This window comes from Haliotis rufescens, unplaced genomic scaffold (assembly GCF_023055435.1).
Source record: "Haliotis rufescens isolate VD_foot unplaced genomic scaffold, xgHalRufe1.0.p SCAF_2, whole genome shotgun sequence".
NCBI lineage: Eukaryota > Metazoa > Mollusca > Gastropoda > Lepetellida > Haliotidae > Haliotis > Haliotis rufescens.
Genome location: NW_025963890.1, coordinates 70,532,335 through 70,554,883, shown reverse-complemented (window position 1 = coordinate 70,554,883; position 22,549 = coordinate 70,532,335). Strand labels below are relative to the sequence as shown.

The 22,549-nt window shown below is 41.5% G+C and overlaps 1 protein-coding gene across 3 annotated transcripts in view; it reads right to left on the bottom strand.

Moving 5' to 3' along the window:
- LOC124120426 (probable methyltransferase-like protein 24) overlaps positions 1 to 22,549 on the bottom strand; it is a 43,263-nt gene that overhangs the window by 12,283 nt on the left and 8,431 nt on the right. The window contains exon 1 of one of the 3 annotated variants that reach the window (XM_046483241.2): positions 11,285 to 11,577. The exons of 1 other annotated variant lie outside the window; for it this stretch is intronic. In XM_046483241.2, coding sequence (XP_046339197.1) covers positions 11,285 to 11,374 — 90 coding nt within the window. In that variant the 5' untranslated portion in view covers positions 11,375 to 11,577. Of the gene's footprint in view, positions 1 to 276; positions 523 to 11,284; positions 11,578 to 22,549 lie in introns of those variants that run through there. One more of the 3 variants, XM_048400494.1, reaches the window with a different exon arrangement.

Genomic DNA, 22,549 nt, shown 5'->3' with positions numbered 1-22,549 from the left:
GGGCGAGTGGTGACGAATGGTAAATAGCCTGTTTGGAGGAATTGGGTACAGTACAGGGCGAGATCAGAAACTACACCTGGGTTTGCCTGTGTGGTGTCTTGTGGCAACAAAGGGAGTTTTAGCAGCCAACAGGGACAACAGAAAATATTGAGGATATATGTTTCTCCTGTTAAGATTTTATTATCAAAACGTCAAGCCAATAATTAAACAGGGACAAGGCCATTATCATAATAATAACATGCACGTCTGACGTTTTAAATAAGGTTGTTCACTTACCTGAAAATAGTTCCCGATTCCTGCATGAAATACAATGATTCCAACAAGAAGGATCAAGCCCATCGCAACCACAGCAGACGTGCGTCGCATCTTGCCATGGAGGTAATACGGGATATTGATTTGTTACCAAATTTAAGGACAGTGTTTTTGGCCGAGTCTGTGGCAACATGTGGCTGGAGGACAAAGCAAACGCGCGAAGAGCCATCGAGTGACAAATACCTACATGTACGTGAAGCTAATTTACAGCCACACGGAGGCGTGTCATACTTAACATACACGGCACATAAGCATAAACCCATAGACACATATACATAAATACATACCTTGTAATGCAGGCACGGAGCACGGCCGTGCGCGGTTTCAATGAGGAGCGCACCAGTATGCCAGAATACAGGGCAACTGACTTTCGAAAGTCCTAAGTTAAAAAGTGCGCTAGCCCTTGACTCCCCACCCACCGCGTTGCGCCGCCCCCGCTCCCCGAGTGTACAATTACTCACCCTGGATGCACACACACGCACGCACGCACGCACGCACGCACGCACGCACGCACGCATGCATACAAGTCATACATATATACTTGGCTTAAAAATTAAATTGCCTTCTTTTAACCATATTGTAAATTGATTTGGCTAAAATACATTGAAGCGATTCTTCGTTCATAATAAAAATAAACTTTTCGAAACTACTCATATAATGTGAGTGAGTGAGTTAATATTTAACGTCACATCGGCAATATTTCAGCCATATCGTGACTACTCATATAATGAAATGCATATCTACTGAAATTGCTTCTTTAGCTAAGTTGTATCTTAAATCATCATAAAAAGTGGCATTTATCTTCAACATAATTTACATGATCATTAATAATCATTAGTCGGATTACGGCAGATAAGCAGTCACGCATTGCTAGAGACAGGCGTTTACTAATTAGCTGATATGAACCATGTTCACGTAACTTAAGGTGAATGTTAGTGATATGAATTCACGTGTCAAAATGTTTAATATATAGTGTTTATCAAAATTAGTTAGAATGAAGTGAGTGAACACTATTAGTGAAGCATGTATATAACGACGGACATATTATTTCATCATTAAGCGGCCCAGAAATTTAAGCTTAGCAGTCTACGCAGGGAACAGCTAAGCTTAAATTTCTGGGCCGCGTCCCAATCAAACCCTCTCATCCAAAACTTAATAAACCAAAACATCAGCCCCAAAAACCAAGCTCTAGCTCGTAAACACCCCTTACTTACCCCAATATCCCAAAGAATAACAAACTACCTAAATGAACACCAAATTATAAATCTTAAACAAAACTGCAAACAATCAAATATCTTCACCCCTAAACTTAAAATACCCAAAATAGACACAACACTAGCTAGCCAAATAAATAAACAAACCGACCCAAACATATCTAAAACTACCACACTAGCATACATACACGAAAATTGGCCAAATTGGTGTCACATTTACACGGACGGATCCTCAGATCCGACCTCCAAACACACAGGTTTCGGAGTCCATACCACACAACCAACTAAAACCACACAATCCTTCCGACTCCCAAACAACCAATCAATATTCACGGCAGAACTAATGGGCATGGCCTCAGCCCTCCATAATCAAGAATCCAAAAACCACAAAAAAAATCCTAATACTTACCAACTCCCTAAGTGGACTGCAAGCCCTCCAAAACAAAAATACCAAAAACCGACCTAAATTAATAAATCAAATACTTAAAAGCTCCAACGACCTAACTAAGGCAGGCAAACAAATAAAATTCTTGTGGATACCCGCCCACGTAGGAATATACGGTAATGAAAACGCCGATAAAGCAGCTAAACTATCCCTCAAAATCCCAGAAATAAGCTTAAACTTACCCATCTCAAAATCAGAAATTAAAAGTGTAAACAAGCAAAAAATCACAAAAATGGCATAACCTATATCTAAACTCAAAGAGCCAAATAAAAAAAGTGCTCAGCAAACCACTAACCAAACCAAAAATTCTCCATCCATGAAAAAAAATCGACAGAGTAATCACTCCAAACAGGACACAACAACCTAAATAACCACCTAAAAACCATTAAAAAACACACTACAGGTAACTGCCCACACTGCAAACAACCAGAAACCCCAGAACACGCACTCATCCACTGCACACACTACCTAACACATCGAACCGCATTACAAACCACCCTCAATCTAAACAAGGCTCTCACTCTAGACGCAATACTAAACCCACAAAATAAACTAGAAAACTTCAAGGCCTTAGGCGTATGCTTAATAAAAACGGAACTAATAAAACGCATCTAAAAACACAATAACCTACCAAATCAAAATCACATAAACAAACAAACATCCACCATACCCAGCTCCCTTAGTTCTCCTCCCCAACCCCATCGGCATCTATTCCAAATCTCAAAATTCCCAAATTCTATATAAGCAACACCTAAACCCCCCTCTTGGGTTGCACGGACCACTTTCGCCCCTTTCGGAAACACATTAAATGGCCTGGCCGGGCCCGTGTGCGAAATACGCATCAGTCGGAAAGCGCACGTTAAATCTCCAAAGTAAGTAAGTAAGTAAGTAAATTTTATCATTACTTCCTTGCATCATGGCGAATGTACAAGTAAATGTGTGATTTATTCCAAATAGTCGTGGTGGTCAGAACCTCTGTATAAGACAACCAACAACGGCGAAGACTTCCTGCTACATCAAGACGACGATATGCTCATCTTCTCCACAACCCCAAAACTTGCGCCACCTGTCTGTCTCTGAGGTCTTGTTCTGTGATGGAACGTTTAGTGCAGTCCGAGAGGTGTTCCACCAGCTTTATACTGTTCACGCTCTTGTTGAAGGAATGTTTCCTTTAGTGTATGCCCTCCTTCCCAACAAGAAGCAATCAACATATCAGCGCTTCTTCACCATCCTCCAATAGAATGCTGAAACCCTCAACCTGCACCTAAGACCAAGAACCATCTTCACTGACTTTGAAATGAGAGAGCTGTCCAGGATGCTGTAAGACATGTTTTGACTGTGAACTGAAAGGGTGTCTCTTTCACTATCGACAGGCAGTTTGGTGCAATGTCCAGAAGTGTGGTCTGCAAAGTGCCTTTGCAAACAAACCAGATGTGACTTCGTGAGGAGAGCTTCTGCCCTACCTCTACTAAGACCTGAAGATATCGAAGATTTCTGGTTCAATGCCCTTGAAGCTGCTAACATGGAAGACCCTTCAATTTCGAAGTTTGCTGATTACGTAACTGAGCAGTGGGTTGAGGGAGAAGACAGAAATATGTGGAACCGTTTTGACACGCTAGGTCCACGAACCACGAATCATGTTGAGGGGTGGCACGCAAGAATCAACAAAATGACCACCAACCATCCCAACATCTTCAGGTTCATCACCCTTATAAAATCTGAACAATCAATGACAGAAGTGACCATCAGTCAGCTCCAGTCTGGTGGTAAGAAACGCCCCAAGAAGAAACAGTATCGCCAACTGAAGAATTATGTGAAAGAAATGTGTTTTATGGTTCATATGGTAATCATTTGGAAAAAGAGCTACCTCACCTTGCCGGCAGTCAGTCAATTAATCTGTGTTTAATCCCTCCATTGTTTGTGGATTATCCCGGGAGATTACCTTAATTACCCTAGACAATCCCTGCCTGCAAAGTGGGAACACCCCTGCTGGTTACATCCCATTAGTAAGACATCCCATGAGTGAGACACCGATTGTAAGACAGTGGCGTAGGTGGGATTAATTAAACAAACACAGTCTACCGACTTAACAATGGTCACAGCCCATGATTAGCGGATTAATTAATAAGAGTAGGCCAGTAATTCTGTTTGAATATTCTCAGGAAATAAATGAGTTAGGAGCTAGTAGGAGCTTACTCAAAAAGTTGAGATGCATGTTTTGTTAAAACTTACTTATTACACAAATAAATTACCCCTAGTCTGTGAACATTTCATGCACAATCATGGCAGGTTTACAGCAGGTTGAGTTCATAACCAGTCAAAGAGGTACTCTCCAGGTCCTCTTTTTTTCAGCTCAGTCGACAGAGCCATGTACAGACACCGCGGTCACACCATCCCTAAAACCAGAGCTGAAGTCGACATTGCAGCACCCTGGAGAGAGACCCATGATGGTGAGCGGTTTCTCCTTTTTGCCGACGGTGAAGAAGACAAGATGCTGGTATTTGCAACTGATGATCAGCTTAGAGTCCTCCAGTCAGCTTCCATTGTCTACATGGATGGTACTTTCTCCGCCTGCCCAGATCTTTGGAATCAGCTTTACATACTGCATGCACGGAAAGGAAGCATTACCTATCCCCAAGTCTACGCATTGATGCCTGATCGTCGGACTACAACTTACCAACGCCCCTTTGCTCAGTTGAAGGTCCACATCCAACAACTACTGAACCAACCATTCAACCGAGACACTCCAGGTGGACTTTGAAGTTGCTGCCATTAGAGCCCTCCGGACAGAGTTTCAAGGTTCAGACATCAAGGGGTGTTTCTTCCACTTTACCCAGGCGATTTGGCGGAAGACACAGTAGCTTGGTCTTGCTGTTGGATACAGAGATAACCCCCTTGTGGAACAGTGGATCCGACGATCTGCTACCTTGCCTCTGCTGCCTCTTCAACAGATTCAGGATGCATGAATTGACTCCATGAACCAGTCTCCCGATGTACCGAATGCTGACGAATTCAACGACTACATAGTCACAAACTGGGTGGATTATGAAGCCAGATTCCCTCCTTCGCTGTGGAACCATCACCAGACATTCGACCCAAGGACCAACAACAACCTGGAGGGTTTCCACAGTCGCCTCAATGCATCACTGAATCATCGTCATCCTAATCTCTACAGGTTCATCGAGATCATCAAGAAGATTGAGAAATCTGAGAAGACCAAGCTATCTCAGTTAGACCTAGGTGCAGCTCCACCAGCAAGAAAGCGTGTGTACAAGGAGATTGACAATCGACTTTCCAGACTGAAGGATGAGCTATCCCAGGGTGTCAAGACACCACTCCAGTTCTTGGATGCTGTTGGCAAACTTCTGAAGATGGATTAAGGTTGTGTCAGTGTGACAACCTCGATGTGAACTGTGATGTGAACTGTGATATTAACTTTAACTGAACTCTATGTGGCGAATATGTTAAAACAATGGATTTAAGGGATGGATGAATTAAAATGTTGAAGGAAATAAAGTAAAAGAGGGTATCAAGCATCTTGAGTCATTTCTTTTGTCTATAATAAGACAAGTCCTTTTTAATGAGAGGGGTTAATTACCTGATTAACATGTGCAACCAGGTATGACATTGTTGTTTTAAGGTGTCTCACAACTGGGCTGTCTTACGAATGGGAGGAGACCCCCTGCTAACAGTCGAACTTGTACAGTGATTGATATCAAGGTGCGTGGGGCGAGAATTTATATGAAAGACAAAGCACACCCGAGGTGTTCAAATACAAATCCACGAGGGCAAGTGTTTTATCCAAATTATAAATCGTTTCTTCTTTATCAAATATTGTTCAAAGATGAGTATCTTTGTACACATTTTTCGAGTCTACCGGCGTCGTGTGAATTTCGCACGAGCAACACTATGTTTTCGTGACAAAACACTCTCAGTTATTGCTGTCACAAGCGAAAATGGCAATGCGTATCTGTTCGAGTCGTGCAGATGCTATTTATGACACTCAAGAAGAAAGAAACCCTACATACTTTCTCACGCAATGCCAGTAATGATTCAATCTCATTGAAATCAGATCTCAGTTCTCGCTGCGGCTAGCGAGAACTAAGATCTAATTTTAATGAGATTGGTAATGATTGATAAGACTTAAAAGTAATACTTCAAATATGTTCCCACTGTATTAGAACCCGGTGGTCAAAGTGGTGTCGCACGACGACATAAAGTTTATGCATGGAATAGATACTTGCAATGTATTTGTTCTGGTCGGAACAAACGCTCTTTAAGTGAAAATTCCTATTCGACATTTCCGTAAGAATGTTTGAAAAAACAAACAATTTCATCAAAAAATATTTTTCTTTATATATCTGTGTCACCATGGCCAAAAAATCTCATTTTATGTTAAATCTAAATCGACTGCCGTTGTATTCACTGGCAACCGAAGAGCTGACATTTTACGTTCACGTCTGAGACACTCTTGTCGTTCCCTAAACGCAGATCTTTTCAAAGTAAATTTATCTGATACTTTGTCCTGCTCTTGTGAAATCCATGTGAAAAAAATATTCACTTCTTTCTTGAATGTACCCAAATACGCTATTGCCAGAAATATCATGTTCGCTGACATTATAAGAGCTGGAAGTACATATATAATATGGGGCTTTTTAAAAAATAGTCATTTACAAAATACACGATTAAACAGTACAGTCATAAAGTAATACATACATTGACCTCTGATATATGAAGCTAGTGTTATCATAAGACGCTTGTAAGTACATTGCATTATAAAGATACGATCCCAATTGCGTGCATCGATGCTCATGGTGTCAATCACTGGAATTGTCTGGTCCAGACTCGATTATTTTACAGGACGCCGTCATATAGCTGGAATAATGCTGAGTGCGGCGTTAAAAAACAAACAAACAAAACATTAGGAAGATATTTTTAGATGGATATTTACATAAATATCGGAGGTAACTTGAGATTTCTTAGGCTGCGAAACAGAATGTTTCTTAGTCAAATATATCTCAAACGTAAGGAGAGCAGGGATTTTTCATTTTAATTTTTTATTGAAAACAAAAGTGACTCAGGAGGAATTCTTAATGGTTTTTTTCACCAATGAGGACACATTAAACTAGACAATTTGTCAAAAAGGCGTGAAGGATTATATGGTTTCATTTCATAAGTACAAAACTATGCAATTGTGACGATTGTACCATCCGTCAAATAACCTTACACATAAAATGTATATGCACCTGTAACATCGGCTCTGTCCGGAGCATTCCGTCTAGGTATTGTCCGTATTTTAATGGTTCTTGCAAAGGGACATAACTCTATAAAAATACTCAAAAAGCTCGGAGAATAAACCTGTTGAGACCAGTTTCTTTCAATGTGAACAATCGCTTGCAACGACGCTCGCCACATTAGCGTCACATGATAAATATCATGTTCCTATCACAAACTAGTTAACAATTTTCAGCTAACTTCGGGCTTCTTTTTTTCGCAATAACTAAATCTCCAAACATCCAGTGTAACACTATCTGTTTACATTCGTAAGAGAAACATGACCATCATGCAGCGACACACACACACACACACACACACACACACAGACAGATAAATAAATAAATGAATAAATAAATATTAAATAGATATACTATGTCAACGCCAAAGAAAAAATAGCTATCTCGTACATTCGTACCTGAAACATGACCATCACACACACACACACACACACGCACGCACGCACACGCACACACACGCACACACACACACGCACACGCACACACACACACACACACACAGATAAATAAATAAATGAATAAATAAATATTAAATAGATATACTATGTCAACGCCAAAGAAAAATTTGCCTCGAAATAATCTGCCTTAACAGGACACCTTTAAGTCTAAAAGGCAAAATGGTGAAAATGATAAGAATGGATCACTGAAAATCAGTGATTACGCCAGGTGTTCGCAAAAATAAAATCACCCAATACTGATTACAATAAAACATGTATCAAATCGTTTCAAACAGTTTTTCAATGGAGATCTAAAATAGAAACAGACATTGACAGAGGCATGGGTATTGTAGATATAAATCGACATCTTTTACGACCCCTTTTCAAATCGAATCGTAGGGCATAATCGAGGAAAAGGATGGTACGGCAGTAGACCAATGGCCTACATGAGAAGGACGCAACACTCTTCATATAGATATTGACAAACTCAACATTACATGCTCTGGTTCAGCAAGAACAAACACTTTTACCGTATGTGCAAGTATGTGGGATATATCTTACGATTTATGTTAGGACGTCAATGCATGTGAGTAGTATAGGTAATGATGGTTCTGGACCACTTCCACTGGAGCCCGATTTACATACCTATACTGCCACTACAGAGGGAAGTTTTGAAACAAGAACGATTATGTGATTCAACGATCGTCATGAGTCGTATTAAAAAAATCATCAATATTAATTAATTATGGATAAAATTTATTATAGACCACGAGGATATTGGAAAGGTAAAGGAGCAATCCAAAAATTAGCCACTGCGGCTGAGGTATCTAAAGATGTGGCCAAGGATTGGCTAAAGAAACAAGCGGTGTGGCAAATATACTTACCGGCACCGCGTTATATGCCGAGGAGGAAGTTTGATATTTTTACAACGAATGAAGTTCATCAGGCTGACCTCATGTCCCCATGATAAGGTAAGACACAAAACATATAAATACGCTTTAACCGTAGTGGATGTGGCTAGTCACTACATGGAGGCTGAACCATTAACCTCGAAAGATTCAACAGAAGTAGCTAATGCAATGAGTCGCATATATAAACGCGGACCACTAAAATGGCCTAAGTTATTTCAAGTAGATCCTGGTCGTGAGTTTATGGGATCAGTAACTAAACTGTTACGATGTCGAAATCAGGCGTGGTGAAAAAGAGGCCCACCGTAGTCATATACAATAAACTACGGTCATAACGAACACGCACATAACGAACTGACCGATATAACGAACTTATTATGTTATAACATTCAACTATATGTTGTATAAATGCTGTATATATGCTTATAACGAACTACGGTTATTACGAACTAAAATTAGTGGTCGCTTCCAAGTTCGTTATAACTGTAGTATATATATATGTGTGTGTGTGTGTGTGTGTGTGTGTGTTTGTGTGTGTGTGTGTGTGTGCAATATTGGATTTGTTGTCTTGGCAGTTTTATAATCATGTAATATAGAACGTCAACGTCAGAAAATAAGCAGTCACGATTATCAGCCGAAACAGATTCCAATGGGCGGGGGTATAAGGCCAAATAATGGTGATAATTATATAAAGGGACAATGTCAAACCAAGCCTTTCTAAATTTGACCTGCTGTGATCTTCATTATCATCTTGTAACAAAGTATGTGCTCTTTTGGCGTAAACTCTTTAAATAACCCGATTAATTCGTTTTTGCAATTATTTATTCATTCAAATTTTGGCGGGGTTATTTCGTGTAAACCGTTATCACATTCAGTTATTTTCATTAATTCATTCATTCGTGAAACCGCCCGTGGTTTATACAGAGAACACGCCACGTCAGTGTAGCTGACACAAAGTCATTCTTAAGGTACGATGTAGAGTGACAATGGACACATTCTTGATTTCTGAGAGACATTTCATGGTTGTTGGTTTGTTGTTTAACAATATTCCAGCTATATGAGGGCGGTCTGCAAATAATCGAGTCTCTGGACCAGACAATCCAGTTATTGACTTCAGCATCGACCTACGCAGTTGGGATTACGATAAAGCATCAAACTACCCATCCCGTTAGCCGCACGTTATGACAATACAAACTTCTCTACCTCATTACCATTATAAAATAAAGAATTATGTACAAATGTGGAATTAAAAAGAATTAAACGCAAGTCATTATAAGAGTTACATTGGATTTTCAGATGGTATTCGTCTACCATATTAGTAATATGTATAGTGTTGGATAAAATGTATTATGTATAATGCCTCTCGGGAAGAGGTATTGAAGGCTTGGCGATACACATACGTAAAATTTTCTCTAGGTTTTCATCTATTTTTCCTCTATCATTCCACAAAGAGGTGCGCCAGTTATCAACATCACAGTTCATTAATATCCTTTAACCATAACCAACAACGATCAGCTCCCTACTCATTGTACAGCAGAAATTCACAACTGTACTGTAATAAACAAGCTACAGAGTCTCCTATCTATTGAATTTATTTTGAGTTTAGACCGTTTATGAATTTAATCAACCAACCGACCGACGGTTGATAACGGTGTAAGAATCTCCATCGAAACGTCGCAATACGCAATAAACAAGGAGTTGTTTTCCATAATGTTGCATGTTTCTTCTATCCTATCCGTGTCTATATATACACCACATTGCATCCTGCCAGCTAGATTTATTGAACAAGGCTGATACAGGTCACACACAAAACCTTTATAACATAACTTCACGGCTTTGAAATTAAATTGAATGGCATGTTATGAATGAGTGCATGTGAACAAAAGGCTATACAAGGCCGTGTTGGACAGGGAGCCTATCTCGCAATGTCTGTGTCACCAGCTCCGGTGGATAATGAGGTAAATAGCCTGTTTGGTGAGGGGGGGGGGGGGTTGGGGGGGGGGGATTGGGTACAGTACAGGGCGAGATCAGAAACTACAACTGGGCTTGCCTGTGGTGTCTTGTTGAAAACAAAGGAAGTTTTAGCAGCCACCTCAATTTCAATTTCATACTGAGAAAAATAGTCCAAAATGATCGGTAAGTGTCACAAATTACAAACTTTAATAAAATCAATAAACTCGAGTCATAAGGTCGAAGATAAAGCAATAAATTTTATCGCACATATTTTAAACCCGGTCAAAGTGTGCCCCGTGTATTGTGTCTGACACAATCAGTGAGTCGTGGGCAATCTGTTGTTAATTTTACCATTGATTTTCGTCAAAACTGCCGCAACATATGGTCTGAATGAGTTGCTTGATGACAGCAGTATTCATACTACTAACGAAGCCTGCTCGAAATTATTTGATATTCATTTTAACTTTGTCAGGTGATCATGTAGTCCATTTATACTATAAATAATTTTACATTTTGACAAATATCTGAATTAGTGTCATTAAATTAGCTGATTATCATTTATGTTTATTACAAAGCTACAGGAGTGTGGAATTTGAACCATGTTTTCTGAAAATGTTGACATATTTGACCCACACACCAGCACTCTCTGTCTCCTGAGTTTATACTGAGTCATTCGTCTTGGTGTTGCACATGGACGTTTTAAATAAGGTTGTTCACTTACCTGAAAATAGTTCCCAATTCCTGCATGAAATATAATGATTCCAACAAGAAAGACCAAGCCCATCACGACCACAGCAGACGTGCGTCGCATCTTGCCATGGAGGTAATACGGGATATTGATTTATAACCAAGGGTAGTTCTGTGACACTAAGATTTAAGGACAGTGTTTATGGCCGTTCTGTGGTAACATGTTCTCGTATTCCATGAATGGAGGACAAAGCAAACGCGCGATGAGCCAGCGAGTGACAAAATGGCGCCATACATCCATTACCATCGCGGACAAAAGACTGTTTCGCTTTGTGTGGTCCATGTCTAGGTGGTTGCACAAATGTGCTAACAGTCGGAATTGTACAGTGGAAGAGATTGCTTGTGGAGAGAGTGTTGACGCTTGACATTTGAAATTGATATCAAGGTGCGTGAGGCGAGAATTTATATGAAAGACAAAGCACACCCGAGGTGTTTATGTATGTATGTATGTATGTATGTACATGTATGTATGTATGTATGTATGTACATGTATGTACATGTATGTACATGTATGTATGTATGTATGTATGTATGTATGTATGTATGTATGTACCATTGATTTTCCAGCATGTATGTATGTATGTATGTATGTATGTATGTATGTACCATTGATTTTCCACCAGCAACCCATGCTTGCCGTAAAAGGTGACTATGCTTGCCGTAAAAGAGGCGACTGACGGGATCGGGTGGTCAAGGCTCTCTGACTTGGTTGATGCATGTCATCGTATCCGACTTGCATTGGATCTATGCTCATGATGTCCATCACTGGATTGTCTGGTCCAGACTCGATTATTTACAGACCGCCATCATACAGCTGGAATATTGCTGAGTGCGGCGTTAAACAACAAAGAAAGAAAACAAAACATGCTCCACCGGGACTTCCCCCATCTATTTTCATTTAACCACCACCGTAGTCTGTTTGAAATAGTTTTCTGAATTGTCAATGGGTCTTCTGGGGAACTGAATAGAAAGTACAACTTATTCCTGAACTAACGGGATCGGGTGGTCAGGCTCGCTGACTTTGTTAATGCATGTCATCGATCCCAATTGCGTGGAGCGATGCTCATGATATTAATCACTGGATTATCTGGTTCAGACTCGATCATTTACATAGCTGGAATATAGCTGAGTGCGGCGTTAAACAACAAACTAACCAACCAACCAATTTATTCCTGATGTGTTGTCAGTTGTTCCGTTATAGTTTTATAGTAAACCCTGAAATGCATGACATTTGTAACTTGTAAGAAAGTTTACCACAATAATGACAGGGAGACAGTGCCTACGTGGCCATTCATCACAACAGTTAGGAAGATCCGGGTCAGAATAGGTCTTCAGCAACCAATGCTTGCCGTAAAAGGCGACTATACTTGTGGTGAGAAGCGACGAATGGGTGGGGTGGTCAGGCTCGCTGACTTGCTTGATACATGTCATCGTATCCCAATTGTGTGGATCGATGCTCATGATGTCAGTCACTTGATTGTCTGTCACAGATTCGATTATTTACAGACCGCCGTCATGATCATGTAGTTGGGACTATTTGAATACGGCGTTAAACAACAAGCAAACCAACATGCCCGGGTTGGACATTTCGTCAGTCACAGAAAATGGAGCTGCAGGCAAAGACGAACGTAGATACATTATATATACGTCGATGCTACAAGCAAGAAATTAAGCTCTCTATTGAAACTGTATCGTCTAACAATATTGACATTCGGCCATATGTGTACCCTAATAAATATGCCAGGCCAACACAGGTATATTGACTGCTGCCACGAGATCAACAATTGCCTCGCCACTTGAAATAGAATCACGAAACATCACGATTATTTATTAACCAAGGTCGATATGCACGCACTGCTAAAAATAACCGCTCGCAGCCACATGACTGTCGAGGTGAGGTGAGGTGAAATGGGGTTTAACGTCGCGTCCAAGATTATTGCACTTATATAGCGACGTGCATGTACGTGTGTGTGTTTGTGTGGCTGCTTGTACTAGTCCGGACTGATGCCGATTTATAGTGCTAGCTCACTGAGATACCATGCCGCAGTTTAACATGAATACCCCACTCAGACACAGTATACTGACTCCGAGCAGACCAGTCCTTGTTTTAGCCCCTTAATGCCGAGCGCCAGACAGGGTAACAACAAGTACCATCTTTTAACGTCTTTTGGTATGACGCGGCCGGGGATCGAACCCCACATGACTGTCGATCCTTACTCGGATCGTAAAAACGTGATGAAACCTCAGATGATGTTTGTCGCTAGCAAAATGGATATTTCTGAAGAGCACACTTTGCAATTTTTGTCATTACTATAAGTCATATTCCTTATCGCCGAAATGGCTTGTTTTCACTCAATAAGTGCACCTAGCTTCGTTAATTAATAATCACGATATTTTTTTATTTCGTGATTCTGTTTAAAGTGGCAGGGACAAAAGATTCCACTGTATCCTATGGATATGGACCAGTCAGTTCAAAGTAGTATTCTAGCTGAAGGTGTCTCGTCCATGTGTATATAAACCCTGTATATTGATTCACTGTAGTTACCGATTTGGTGAAACCCACGAGCACGGGGACGGTGGTGACATACCTAGAAACATAATCGGGGCGAACCGGGATTCGAACCCACGATTAAAAGTGTCCAGCGTGCCCAAGGGTCGCAACTCTGCACAGCGAAGTGCGGCGCCTCAATCGACTGGTACGCCGGTCTCCCATCTACACATGGCACGTTGCAACATGACAGATATTCCAAGCAGGAACGCTTGCCCTTGAACCGCCTACCTGGTACTGTATACTGGCGGCTCCAGGGGTATGTGGCCGTAGCTCACCTGGACCACCATATTAGACATGGCTACGTACATGCTGATAGTTATAAATATTGATGTATCGATTCGAAAGTTTTGTTCTTTTCCAAATATTCAATGTCACTATTAATTTAATTTAATCTATGAAACATGCAATATGCAGATAGCAAAATATTAAATACTCGGTGTATCGACCCGTTCTACTCGCTCTCCCCTTCCAGTACCATATCTACCCGCTCTCCCCTTCCTGTACCATATGTACCCGCTCTCCCCTTCCTGTACCATATGTACCCGCTCTCCCCTTCCTGTACCATATGTACCCGCTCTCCCCTTCCTGTACCATATCTACCCGCTCTCCCCTTCCTGTACCATATCTACCCGCTCTCCCCTTCCTGTACCATATGTCCCCGCTCTCCCCTTCCTGTACCATATGTACCCGCTCTCCCCTTCCTGTACTATATCTACCCGCTCTCCCCTTCCTGTACCATATGTACCCGCTCTCCCCTTCCTGTACCATATCTACCCGCTGTCCCCTTCCTGTACCATATCTACCCGCTCTCCCCTTCCTGTACCATATGTACCCGCTCTCCCCTTCCAGTACCATATGTACCCGCTCTCCCGTTCCTGTACCATATGTACCCGCTCTCCCCTTCCTGTACCATATGTACCCGCTCACCCCTTCCTGTACCATATCTACCCGCTGTCCCCTTCCTGTACCATATCTACCCGCTCTCCCCTTCCTGTACCATATGTACCCGCTCTCCCCTTCCTGTACCATATGTACCCGCTCTCCCGTTCCTGTACCATATGTACCCGCTCTCCCCTTCCTGTACCATATGTACCCGCTCTCCCCTGCCTGTACCATATCTACCCGCTCTCCCCTTCCTGTACCATATGTACCCGCTCTCCCCTTTCTGTACCATATCTACCCGCTCTCCCCTTCCTGTACCATATGTACCCGCTCTCCCCTTCCTGTACCATATGTACCCGCTCTCCCCTTCCTGTACCATATGTACCCGCTCTCCCCTTCCTGTACCATATGTACCCGCTCTCCCCTTTCTGTACCATATGTACCCGCTCTCCCCTTTCTGTACCATATCTACCCGCTCTCCCCTTCCTGTACCATATGTACCCGCTCTCCCCTTTCTGTACCATATGTACCCGCTCTCCCCTTCCTGTACCATTTCTAGCCGCTCTCCCCTTCCTGTACCATATCTACCCGCTCTCCCCTTCCTGTACCATATCTACCCGCTCCCCCCTTCCTGTACCATTTCTACCCGCTCTCCCCTTCCTGTACCATATCTACCCGCTCTCCCCTTCCTGTACCATATCTACTCACTCTACCGCTCGTACCCACGCAACCCGCTCTCATGAACGTTCCCACCCAGAAAACACTCCAACCGCGAACCGATTTGCTTAGAATTGAATGAAGCGCCCTGGAAATATGTTATTATAAATGCAAGTTTCAAACTTGCAAATAATCGCAGGTTTGAAGGCAGAAATATATGGAATACTGTAAGGGACATTCTCGCGATCTCGCATTCTCGCGATCTCGACCTTTGGAAACGAGGTAAATATGCCCAAAACACGAGAATGCGAGATCGCGAGAACGCGAGTTTTTGGTACATAGCACTTTTTGTCAAAAGTCGACAACGCGAGAATGCGACATTTGGACATGATGCAAAATCTCGCAATCTCGCAATCTCGACTTGTCAAATTAGGCCACAAAATAACGAAATCGCGAGAACGCGAGAATGCGACATTTCATTTTCTCGCGATCTCGCGTTCTCGTGTTCTCGCGTTTTAGACGCTATCCGTGCGCATGCGTAATATCATAAGGTCAAGCGCATGCGCACGTTAGTAGTCCTTTGGTCATGCTTCTTTCATGCTCTTCATTCTCCAAGTAGCATTTAGCAAACTTATCACTTGAGCTTGAAAATGCTATGTAATTTACATACACAAAGTCTGGAGCATCTCCCGTTGTTACAGTTTCCTATGTACTTTATAATAAAACCCTCAACATGCTCAATATAATTTAACAAAAGAAACTGTGTACATGAATGTCCAATGATAGTGAAAACAGATATAATCACAAGCCAGTGAGTTTCTCAATGAGGCAAATTTATACACGGCTAGAATATTCATTAAAATAAAATTCTCACAGACCAATTTGTAGCATTCGGATAAAATGATATTGTCCGATGTTGTTGTTGGTTATTTTATACGATACCATATTCGCTACTTTAATTAATAGATTTTCATCCGCTCCCGCCTGACAACAAAACATCCTGTCTTACATTATTCTAATGCCCTTAAATTCCTAGAAATAGAAGTATCGTTAATATGAGTGTTCCTACTTTCTTAATCTGATAAAATACTCCGTACACGTAGCCCTACTGAACACACATGATGCATGTGAATCGCATCCGTCGACAGCAATTGTACACAAATGCCTAAAGGAGGTCTATAAGAACAAAATAAAACGTAAAAAATAAAATGCCTCCTGTCTCCCATGATTTTAAAAAATCAATCAAACTGTAACTATTAATTTATTGCGGCCTTAACATCCAAATGCGGGCATGCTTATACTGGAAAAGTACCCCCAATATCCATCCTGGGGGACCGGCATGGCTCTGAATAAGTGAGTGAGTTTGGCTTAACACTGCTTTGCACAGTATTTATATTTCAGTTATATCCCGGCTTGTCGGTTTAAAGGGGCACTAATCTTCTTCTCGGCTGTCTAACACTGCCAGCTGGGGCTCACTATCTGCCGATTTGCTCGCTGTTCAAGAACACTGATTGGTTACCTGTAATCTCTGAATCTCAGACAAAGGGCGCATGTTAATTAATTTCTTCAGCCTAAACAACGGACAAAAAGAACGATGGAAGCTCATCGGATGTCGTTATTTGGAAATACCCCAGATGGTTATAAGCTGAGGGCCAAAAGAAACGTTACAAACATTAACTGATTTGCCACTTTGAAACAAAGATGCCAACCTGTTCAAAAACAGTAAAGAACACATTTGACGAATACAGCCTTCATGTTCTCTGTCGTTCTTTGCACGTGCTTTGCGGATTTAGGGAAATATTGGTGTTTTTACAGCAATTTTTTAAAACATTCTTTCCCAAATTATCGTGCAATTTCCGGGTATAAATAACGCACGGATCTGTTCCCTATCAATGGTTGCGATGATTAACACCAACGAACATGCCAAGACTGGCCGCTGTCCAGAGGGAGAGAGCCATAGGTATGCTGCAGATGGGAGCGACACAGAGAGCAGTTGCCATTAACATGAACTGCTCCAAGATGACCATTACCAGACTGGTCGCACGTCTCCGACAGACTGGCAGAACCGCAGACAGACCACGGAGTGGCAGACCAAAGGTCACGACCCCGCAGGATGACCGCTTTTTACGGGCACTTCATCTGAGGAACAGATTTCTCACTGTGACGTCATCAGCTGCCAACACTTTAGGACATCCGGTCAGCAGACAAACAGTGACCAGACGACTACGACATTATGGTCTCCGGGCTTATCGCCCTTTCATGACCTTGACCCGTCAACATCGACGTGCCAGATTGGCGTGGTGCAGGCAAACTCAGCGATGGCAACAAACGGAATGGCGGCGAGTGCTGTTTAGTGACGAGAGAAGGTTCCAACTCTTCAAACCTGATGGGCGGACGCGAGATTATCGACGACGTGGTGAACGTACGGCTCCTTGTTGTGTCCAGGAGGTGGAACCATTACGGGGGCGGAAGTGTGATGGTCTGGGGCGGCATTTGCGGGGACGAGAAGACGGAACTTGTCATCATCGAAGGCAATCTGACAGCACAACGTTACATTGACAATATCTTACGGCCAGTGGTTCTTCCTTTCATCCAGCGTCAACAACGGACGGTGTTCCAACAAGATAACGCCACACCCCATTAAGCCCGTATTACTAGAGACTTCCTCAACGCCAACAACGTGACTGTCCTGCCCTGGCCAGCTCGATCACCAGATCTGTCACCCACAGAACATCTCTGGGATCAGCTGGGCTGTCGTCTTCGGAAACGTCAACATCCTCCCTTCACGAGACAAGCGTTGATCGTTGCCCTCCGTGAGGAAAGGAATCGGATACCTGCAGTCGATGTGAGGACGTTTGTCTACTCAGTTCGACGCCGCATTCGAAGAGGCATTGCCGCTCATGGAGGTCATATCCCGTACTGAACGGTCTGGGCCGTCGTCACCTTAAAGTTGTAACCAATGTTGTTGATCGAATACTGGACGAATGACCCCTTGTCAAGAAATGTCCCTGTTGGAGGTCAAGGACTTTGTTGTTGAATTAGTAAATTCGCATTTTACTGTTCTGAATGATGAATTTCTATAATACAATTGTTATTGCTGCTTCAATTTGTGTTGGTCATATTTTATCCTAGAAATATCGTTGGTAACGTTTCTTTTGGCCGTCAGTTTATTTTTATAGTTAAAACAAATGGTATCCTAGCAGTGAAAGCATTTTCGGATTTTGGATTGCGCGGATAATACGATTGCTATCTCTTGTTGTCATCCACGTTTTCTGGCATGACCCTACACCTGTGTCTTTGTTGCCATTCACTAGAAGCTCAGTTATGAACCTATTACAGGTATAGTTAGTGGTAGCACTACTCAGATTACCTGACAACGGTTCCCATTTGGCATGTCTTGTGGCTGGGGTAATTATTTCATCTGAATCCAGGTTTGAAGTGAGGTGAAATGTATGTTATGTAATATTCACGTCGCAGCCCAGCAAGAGGAGTGATCAGTTCATTTACTTTTTTGTAAACGGATCATTCCTCGCCATCAAAAGTTCCACAGAAAATACGTTCATTGATTAATCACTGTTATCCTGCACAGTGGATTTGTAAGTGTTAACATGTGTAGGTTTACTTAAGCAGACGGAATACACTCATATCATGGCGTGAAGTGCCGATGTAAAAACAACATACTTGGTTCAAAGGATTAGCCGATAATACGTTTATTGATTGTTCATTGCTTTCTAACTCCATCGATATTTTTAAAGCACCATGGACATCATGAACATAATTGTCACACGTGCTATCTTAGCTGACCTTTGTGAAACATCAGAAACAAACTTAGTGATCAGTTGAGAAACGAACACGGGTTATAATATCCAGAAAGGCTATATGTATATATTTTAAAATATTTGAATGTAACGGAGCCATGTGACGTTGAATAAGTTTATTTGTACAGTTGCAGACGTATGGGATATTGTTCCTGTATGTGAATATTCACGGATACATTCCTCGAACAAGGAAGCTGCCCAAATGTATACATAAAACTTCGGTGGGTCGTAATTATGATATTTGCATTTTGTTTTCGTTCATTTGCTGTTGCATTGGATAGAATCAGTTTTGTTCCTCTTGTACCTGTAGGCGTGTATACATGTATGTTACACTCAATGTGTAAAATGTGATTCACTCAGGCAATTTATAAAATGTCTAAATATTTCAGTAATATACAAATTGACTGAATCCAAGTCCAGATTGATTAACAATTTTTAAGAGGTTCAAAAGGGCTTAAAAATAGACTATTTATCCTAGTATTAGAGTGAGTGAGTGTGTTTGATTCTACCCCGCTTTTAGCACTATTCCAGCAATAACCACAAGGCTACCCGACCGCCCCGCTAGTATTAGAAGCCAAAACTATAGAAACGTACTTTGGTTTCATTTTCTTTTAATCCTATCATTTTCAGTCACTGGGTGATGAAATTAAAAGATAAAAATGTTTGGAATTCGTAATAACAATAACCGATTTTCAGTCAATTTGTAAAATAACTGAATATTTAGGCGTTGCAAAAATTGCCTTCGTGAAACTTTATACATTTTGGCTAAACAATATACCCACAATGAAATACTATCAATAAAAGCGATACATGCGCTTACGAATGGCGCAGCACAGGTCGCGAACTAGTCTTGATATCTGCTATATCATCCGGATACTTACGGGGGAAAAACAATAACAAAGGCAACAACCAGTCTCGGACCAGTGATCTTGCTGAAGATCAGTGCCCCTTTAAAATGGGGGGAAACTTACCATTGTAGGTTTCTGGCACATCCAAGGGACGTAACTCTACACAACGAATTGCGACAACTCAGACGACTGAGACAAGATGACTGTATAGGCAATCAGCACAAAAACACGAGAACGCGAGATCGCGACACTTGACCAATGTCGCAATCTCGCGTTCTCGCGTTCTCGTGTTTTTGAAAATAGTTACATATAACTGTATAGGCAATCAGTACAAAAACACGAGAACGCGAGAACGCGACACTTGACCAATGTCGCAATCTCGCGTTCTCGCGTTCTCGTGTTTTTGAAAATAGTTACATATAACTGTATAGGCAATTAGCACAAAAACACGAGAACGCGAGAACGCGAGAACGCGAGATTGCGACATTGGTCAAGTGTCGCGATCTCGCGTTCTCGCGTTTTTGAAAATAGTTACATATAACTGTATAGGCAATTAGCACAAAAACACGAGAACGCGAGAACGCGACACTCGACCAATGTCGCAATATCGCGTTCTCGCGTTCTCGTGTTTTTGAAAATAGTTACATATAACTCACAGCAAAAAAAATGCAGTTTCCGGTATCCGGATACCTGCCGGATACCACCGGACACTTACCCAAAACGCGTCCGGGTATCCGGTGGCAGATACCTTGCCGGATAACAGATCCGTGGTATCCGGCATGGAAACTTCACCTGAAAGCATGTCACCTGGAATCCGGGTATCCGGCACCGGATACCTCAATCTGGGTGTCCAAGGATCCGGCACCGGATACCTCATTCTGAGTTTCCAAAAACATGTCACAATTTGGGGGGTGCATTTTGTTCAATTAAGTGTGAAACACCTAAAAATATATTGGAAACTAACCATGAAAATTGAACATTGCTGAAGGTATCCGGCAGGTATCCGGATGCAATTTGTCGAGATGTCTTTCTCCTAGTAAATAATGTTAGCCTGGGCATAGCAGATAGCTGTAGTAATATTCTGTGTTATTTTAGTTGTAAATATCCCCTTGAAGTTGAGATCTATGGGCATGTACTTTTGGTGAAAACATTTTTCAAGTTCATATATATTTCATTTTAGATGTTCAGCGTATTAAATAAAAAGCATTCAGTCCTGGTATGATGGTATCCTTACATTTCATCTTCATATTCCAGTTTGTTCTAGCCTAGTGGTTGAAGCGTTCGATTCACCACATCGGTACATTGCTTGGTGTCACCCATCATGATATTGTTGGAATTTTGCTCATAAAGTTGCATAACACCATACTCACTCTGACAAAAAAATGAAAGTCATTGGCTATGTGCTCACTTGGGCCTTTGTTCCTGGTGAGATTAAAAGATTATTTTGGAACTGTTTCAATACTTGTTACATCTTGACAGACGAGTTTCATTGATGGTTGAAACAGCATATCATTAACCCAAATGGGTGCATAAGACTAATGGCACCCACAGAAAACACCTAATAAAGCACTGGTACATAAAAATATCAATGTAATTTTTCTACTGACATGGAACTAAAAACTTCGTTCAGTCAGCTGTATTAATTGTAGGAAAACATTCAGGGCATTAAATCCAGTTCACTATGAAAAAAATATATGTTTAAAACACATGTAGTAGAACATATTGCAATAGTTAAGACCCGAAAAGAAGTTATGAGTAGGATCCTCAAAATGGTATCCACAAGAGCAGGTTGCAGAATCATGTTGGTGTTTGTTCTTTAACTCTGCACTCAGCCATATTCCAGCTATATGACGGCGGTCTGTAAATAATCAAGTCTGGACCAGTCTATCCAGTGATTGACATCATGAGCATCGATCCACACAATTGGGATACAATGACATGGATCAACGAAGTCAGCGAGCCTGATCACCCGATCCATTAAGTTATCTCTTCCAACTAGCATAGGTTGATCATGTTGATGGGGACTAACTTCAACCTGGAATCCCCACGTGAGTAAGTATGCGGCTGTTAGCTTTGTTTGATGTGGCAGGAATCAAACCTGGGTCTTCAGCACGAAGAGTGAACGCTTCAACCACTAGGCTACCCCACCACCAAACATTCCCCCATGATAAAGTTGTCATCATGGTTATTGTTCAACTAGTTCAAGTGAAAATGTTCATACCCTTAAAATGTCTTATCTTCCACTTCAAGATGATCTCTGATGCAAAACTTCCCTGTTATTAAAGCTGTTCTTGATTCTTCACATCTGGAAAAATATGTTGAGGCTATTAATCATTCTCACAGAGTAAAGGGAGTATATGAAATAAGACAGTGAGTCACATTAGCATACAAATTATCCAGTTAAAGTAAACATATTTCTACATTATATACATAAGCAAATACTAACATATGATAGACAGGCTATACTTGCCATATTAAAATAT